The sequence below is a fragment of the Rutidosis leptorrhynchoides genome, chromosome 10 (genome assembly GCF_046630445.1).
Source record: "Rutidosis leptorrhynchoides isolate AG116_Rl617_1_P2 chromosome 10, CSIRO_AGI_Rlap_v1, whole genome shotgun sequence".
Classification (NCBI taxonomy): Eukaryota; Viridiplantae; Streptophyta; class Magnoliopsida; order Asterales; family Asteraceae; genus Rutidosis; species Rutidosis leptorrhynchoides.
In genome coordinates, this window is record NC_092342.1 from 285013535 (window position 1) to 285020686 (window position 7152).

The following is a 7152-nucleotide window of genomic DNA, read 5'->3' on the forward strand; positions in this document are numbered from 1 at the left end:
TGAGTATGAGTATCCGTAGGAAAAAAAAAAAAACCAAACAAAACAAAAAGTACGTACGAGACTTTTATATTTTTAACAATTACGAGTATATAATACTCCTAAGGAAAGGATAACTACGGAGTACATCTCAGGTCAAGTACGGAGTATATATTATGTAAAAGACTAATTATACGTACAAAATTCTACCTATCTCTATATATAGTCAACAAGTACGGTTTAAAGGGAAAACAAACCCTAAAGAAAATTGGTTGAAATTGGTAAAAGTAATAATGGCTAAAGAAAGTGGAAACGGCGACGTTTTGGCGATCGGGATTGATCTCGGAACAACGTATTCATGTGTTGGTGCATGGAAAGATGATCGCATTGAGATCATACCCTATGATCAAGGTAACAGAACGACACCGTCTTGTGTTGCCTTCAATGATTCTCAACGTTTGGTTGGTGATGGTGCTAAAAACCAGTCTCTTATCAACTCTGCCAACACCATATTTGGTAATTACTATTCCATGTCATACCATACTTCATTAATATTTAGCTTATTTATGACATTCGATCAATGATTAAATATAGGGTTTATAGTCCGATTATTATCAGAAACTGTCCCGGAATAATTAACAAAATTACTCCGTAACTTGTAAACCATGCATGGAATTTGATATGTTACTATTTTATTGATAAACATGAACAAGAATTTAAGTTTAATATTTTGATGAACAGAAGCAAAAATAGTGTGTATTATATCCAGTATAAACATCTTTAATTTGAACCTTGCTTCTGTTTGTGAGTGAATTGATATCTTTGTTACTTGTTTAGTTTTGTTAAATTATGTTCCCTTATGTTAATTTTAAATCTTAACGATGGAGTCAATTAAAAGTCTTCTTACAATATTCATGTTTGTTAGGCTCTTTTAAAACCCTGTTAAACATTGTTAATCTAGAGTTACAGATAACAGTTACAGTTAGTTTAGTATTAGCAAAAGTATAGTAGCTTCAATTCCATAAGATATTTACTTATAATATAGTAAAATTTTAAGATGATCATGTGTTCAAATCTCTTTATTAGCATTTTTACTGTGATATACTTGATGTTTAAGAGCTACAATTAAAATATAAATCGTTAAGTTGGCTATTTTCTTAATAAATTGTTACTTTTTCAGGTTGATTGGAAGAAGTTTCAATGATCCCCAGGTGCAGCAAGACTTAAAGTTGTGGCCTTTTAAGGTTACAGGAGGGTTAGGAGACACACCAACAATTGTCGTCTCATACAAAGGTCAAAAGAAGGAATTTTCGGCTGAAGAAATTTCATCAATGATTCTTGCAAAGATGAAAGAAAGTGCCGAGACTTATCTAGGATCTGATGTCAAAAATGCTGTCGTAACTGTCCCCGCTTATTTTAACGATTCACAACGTCAAGCTACAAAAGATGCAGGCACTATTGCGGGATTAAACATTGTTCGTATGATCAACGAGCCAACGGCAGCTGCAATGGCAAATGGTTTAAATAACAAGTCTACTATTCGTGGGAAGATAAATGTGGTGGTATTTGATTTGGGAGGTGGTACTTTTGATGTTTCCGTAATGACCGTTGAGAAAGGTGATATTTTTGAGGTGAAAGGTGTAGCTGGTGACACTCATTTAGGAGGTGAGGATTTCGATAACCTAATGGTGGAGCATTGTGTTAATGAATTCAAAAGGAAATCGAAATTCGATTTAACTGGGAACAAAAAAGCATTAGGAAGATTGAGATTCGCTTGTGAGAAGGCTAAAAGGGTTCTTTCGTCAACTACTCAGACATCAATCGATTTGGAATGCTTACACGAGGGGATTGATTTTTCTATGAGATTTACTCGTACGAAATTTGAAGAGCTAAACAGTAGCTTCTTTAAAAAGTGCATCAAGACTGTTGAGAATTGTTTAAACGACACAAACATGAAGAAGTCGTGTGTAGATGAGATAATTCTGGTTGGTGGGTCAACTAGGATACCGAAAGCCCAACAAATGTTGCAGGACTTTTTTGATGGTAAGCAGCTATGCAAAACTGTGAACCCTGATGAAGCTGTTGGTTATGGTGCCGCCGTTTTGGCTGCAAAGTTAAGCGGTACAGGTAATAAAAGTGTTCAAAACATGGTGTTATTGGATGTAACTCCTCTATCTCTTGGTATAGAAACAAAGGGAACAAAATTTGATGTTGTGATTCCACGAAACACGCCAATTCCTAGGAGTAATGCTAAAAATTACGTTACAAGTTATGACAACCAAACTGCCATAACTATCGAAGTATATCAAGGCGAAAGATCTAAATCTACAGATAACCACTTTTTGGGCAAGTTTATTATTGATGGAATACCAGCTGCTCCTAAAGGAGTGTCTAGTATTAAGGTATACTTTGAGATAGATGCTAATGGTATCCTTACTGTTGCTGCTGGGGTACTTGCAACTGGTAAGAAGGAGAAAATAACAATCGACAATGAACGAAGAAGATGTTGGAGAATTGGGTTTGAATGCCGGATAAACCTTTGAATCGTGTAGTCACTTTCGCGATAAAGTATTTCGACCCTATACATAGATTGCCTTAGGGTTACACGAAATCTTTATTCGGGATAAGACAAAGGCACAACTCCAATATAGGCAATTAAAATTGGAAGTCAAGAACATAGATAATTTGTATATTGTGAATGATCAATCTTTCATCATCATGAAAAGTGAGACAAATACACTCTATATATAGAGTATGAAAGGTTACCATGAAAAGTTGCATCTTTTGGTGTAAAACTTTCCATGAAATATCACACATTTTGGTGTAAAGGTACCATGGTTACACCATTTCATGAAGTTACACCATTTCATTAAAAGTGTCACCAATTCATGAAGAGTTATGTCTTTTGACCAAAAAGACACCAACTAATAAACACAACCTTTCAATTAGATGACTTTACTTAGCTTAAACAAGCGTGTACTCCACACTCTCCTAACTTGTTATAAAGCTTAACTAGAAATCCATTCGTCTCAAGTAAATCACCTTATCACACAAAATGGCCGATGACACTAAAATCACCAACAATCCCCCCATTTTAGTGTAATCCTTAGATTTACTTAATAGCTTGAACAAACACACAAACCAATGCATAAATGGAAATGTTCGTGAAGAATTGAATTTCCACTTAGTATATTATTTACGAGAATTCGAAAATCAGGGTGTTCGTGAAGAATTGAACCCTTCAATTCATTTGAAAACTATAAAATAATATACACATCAGTTTCTTACATTTCTCTAGTGTTCATCTTGACGCTTTTATAAGCCATGCGTCCATATCCTTTCATGAGTATATAGGAAGCCAAGTCCAAGCTTCTTTGAAGCGGCAAACTTCATACTCACATAGGTAACTCTTTTCCGTCTTGCACCCGTATATGCAATTTTTCAAAAGAGGCATTAAGAAGTTTAACTTCAACCTACTAAACTTACGGGTCTAAACACATACTTTGGGATCAGTATATTTATGTGTTTCAATCTTCAGAAAGTAAGCTTACCTCATTGAATTCAGCTCCTAGCGTTGTACTAGAAGGGAATTGGGTGTCTCACTTTGGAAGATTTAATGGACTTCAATCCCACATCATTAGCCGACTTGTGCGCACAACCGGCTAATGCTTTTGTCAAGTGATCCATCAAATTTTGTTGTGACCCAACAAAATTCACATATATCACTCCATTCGTGATCAACTCACGGAACATAGTATGTCTAAGGCATAAGTATCTAGATTTTCCCTTGTACATTTGACTATATGCCTTAGCCAGCGAATATCTCATAATTAGGAATCTAAATGGACATTTTCAACTTCAATCAATTTTCCTTTGCAATCCTTTTATCCAAGGATTTGCCAAAATTCTTATTTTACCATAAGAAACTCGCGAGTATTCAACTTAATTGATTGATCAGTCAAAGCACATGTCCACCTTTCAGAAACCCACCAATGTAAATTTTATAATTGGTACACCCTTGATAATGTATCCTCATTATCCTTATGCACACAATTATTACCATGACATTGGATAGTGAGATTATAATTATAAACATATTTTAGTCAATCTACTTATAGAACCAAGAAGTAATGACAACAAGTTTATAATGTTAATAATATGAACATCAACATTTTGATCCAAGATACCCCATATATACCAAGTGTAAAATTCAACAACTTGTGAATATAATTGATCAATAATTGAATATATGCATCCTTAAATACTTAAGGATTCTTCAATTTAATTAGACTATAACTCAAATATATTACAAGTATTATAATACTTTCCGGTATTAATAGTCAACTAGCCGTGACATAACGTCATACCGAAATCGTCAATTTATACAAATTGTTGACAAACCAAAATTGAAATCGACTAGGAACGTTTGCACAAGCAACTGTACAAAAGTTATATTGGAACTGTCGATTTGACAACCAACAATCAATAGCAAATAACTACCATAATTTGTCATCTTGCGTGAGTTTGTCTTTGAATTTAAGTTCAACAGTTATCAAATATAACAATCATATTTACACCTTTTGACAAAAGGTTAGATTACCTTTATGTCAAAATTTGACAAATGAACACAAACACAAATTTGTTTAACGCAATTTGGATCAATACCAAAATCAGTGTTTTATTGTTGTTGCTGGACAACAGGAACACAAATGGTATAACCACCCAAGGCATGCGTACCCCAATTATTTCCAGATTTCACTTTCTATCAAAAGGACACCATTTAAAACCATAAATTATTTAAATGCTCTTTCAAACGGTATTTCATATCATAAACACAATTAATATGTCATGGATCCTCTCAAATTTACTGAATATAATACAACTGAGAGTTATCAAATACGGAGTAACTTTAAAGAGCATTTTGACGGTTACATGTCAAAACTGATTGTTACCAATTACCCAATGGCTTTTGAGAGTTTCTAGACATTCAAATATATATATATATATATATATATATATATATATATATATATATATATATATATATATATATATATATATATATATATATATATAGACAACCATGTAATGATTGGTTACCAACAGATTTGAACCAAAAGTATCATGCAATTCATGATTTACTCCTATCATGGATCATTATAGAAAATATAGAAAATGGATAGAAAATGTGTACTTGTTATTATGATTGAATCAATGCGTTGATCCACCGTCTTCAATCTTCAATCCATCAACGTCAAGCGTAATCCAAAAGCAAACAGCGACATCTCATAAATTTCTGTGACATTTTTACTATAATAACCGTCCGTATTATGGTGTCTTCATTTAAATGAAGTCCATGTTTAATTATAAGTGTAGATAAAACATCCACCCAATTGATCGATCAATTAATAATTGATATAGTCCGTATAGTAACCTTCATGTTGTTTTCACCCATGATATTGGATTCGTGATGTAAATCCCAATCTTTCATGGTTTCACACGTAAACAATATAAAACAAAATAACATTGTTGCATTACGTGTTTGTGATTGGAACACGTATTCCTTATAACAAATAAAGGTTTTTAATTTGTTAAACCTTGACCAATATAGATCCAATATATTTTCAGAATCAATTATTTCATAGATTAAACATGTCACCGATCATAAATCGCATACCAAATCGTATAGTATGTTTTCCAGAATGATTTCACCACCTATGTCCTTTCTAGATTCATACAAGATTTATCACCATATTACAATTCCATGTCACCGCACCATGCAAATATCATATTTCTCCATGCAAGTTGAAGCAGTGACATTTGTAAATTTAATAAATTAAACTTGAATGAATGAACCTTGATCTCCGTTAATTGTTCTGTCATATTCATCATATATATGACTTGGATGCCTTTATTCAAATAAAAATATCATATTTTTCACCGATTCCATCAAAGGTTCATCACCAAAATACTTTATCGCTTTGTTGGAGAATTGGGTTTGAATGCCGGATAAACCTTTGAATCGTGTAGTCACTTTCGCGATAAAGTATTTCGACCCTATACATAGATTGCCTTAGGGTTACACGAAATCTTTATTCGGGATAAGACAAAGGCACAACTCCAATATAGGCAATTAAAATTGGAAGTCAAGAACATAGATAATTTGTATATTGTGAATGATCAATCTTTCATCATCATGAAAAGTGAGACAAATACACTCTATATATAGAGTATGAAAGGTTACCATGAAAAGTTGCATCTTTTGGTGTAAAACTTTCCATGAAATATCACACATTTTGGTGTAAAGGTACCATGGTTACACCATTTCATGAAGTTACACCATTTCATTAAAAGTGTCACCAATTCATGAAGAGTTATGTCTTTTGACCAAAAAGACACCAACTAATAAACACAACCTTTCAATTAGATGACTTTACTTAGCTTAAACAAGCGTGTACTCCACACTCTCCTAACTTGTTATAAAGCTTAACTAGAAATCCATTCGTCTCAAGTAAATCACCTTATCACACAAAATGGCCGATGACACTAAAATCACCAACAGAAGACTCTCTAAAGACGATATTGAGAAGATGATAAGAGAGGCCGAGGAGTACAAATATGAGGACACAGAATTCAATAAGAAAGCGAATGCTCACAATGAATTAGAAGATCACTTATATGAATTGAGGAATAAGATTGAAGAGAAAAATGTTAAGAAGAAGGTGTCCGCTGAGATGTTGAAGGATATGGAGAACGCAATTGCTGATACAACCAAGTGGCTTGAGGACAACCATGATGCACCTTTGTCTGAGCTTGAACTCAAGATGGTTCAACTAAAGTTTGTTTGCAAACTAGCGATTTAAAAGCTTTAGATTATGGTGATTAAACATTGAGAACATTTAGGCTTTTGTTTATTGTTTGGTATGAGTTACGCTTTTAGCTTTATGGATTTTGTATCTTGAAGATTTGGATTTGGTGCTTTCTGGTTTATTAAGTTTTTGTTATGTCATTTATCGAGTTGATTTGGTTTATTAATTATTAGCGATTAGCGATGACTAAACTCAACTCTATACCCACTTATTTATAGATAAAATAAGACAATCTGGCTAATTGCATAGGCGTTTAAAAGTTTAAACTACATAGTACTCCGTATCATACATGCTTCAACTGTCTTGT

General features: G+C 33.2%; 1 protein-coding gene across 1 annotated transcript; it reads left to right on the forward strand.

The window, feature by feature from the left end:
- Positions 1–269: 269 nt before the first annotated feature.
- On the forward strand, positions 270–6839 carry LOC139871107 (heat shock cognate 70 kDa protein-like). The gene is made up of 3 exons (XM_071858845.1): positions 270–492; positions 1147–2494; positions 6539–6839. The coding sequence occupies exons 1-3, from the start codon at positions 270–272 to the stop codon at positions 6837–6839; spliced, it is 1872 nt and encodes a 623-aa protein (XP_071714946.1).
- Positions 6840–7152: the final 313 nt, after the last annotated feature.

Bases quoted from the DNA above. Each gene is read 5' to 3' on its own strand.
- LOC139871107 (XM_071858845.1), top strand. From the start codon at position 270: ATGGCTAAAGAAAGTGGAAACGGCGACGTTTTGGCGATCGGGATTGAT. The intron at 493-1,146 runs GTAATTACTATT...TAATAAATTGTT, and splicing joins CTCTGCCAACACCATATTTG to ACTTTTTCAGGTTGATTGGA. The intron at 2,495-6,538 runs GTTTGAATGCCG...AATCACCAACAG, and splicing joins AGAAGATGTTGGAGAATTGG to AAGACTCTCTAAAGACGATA.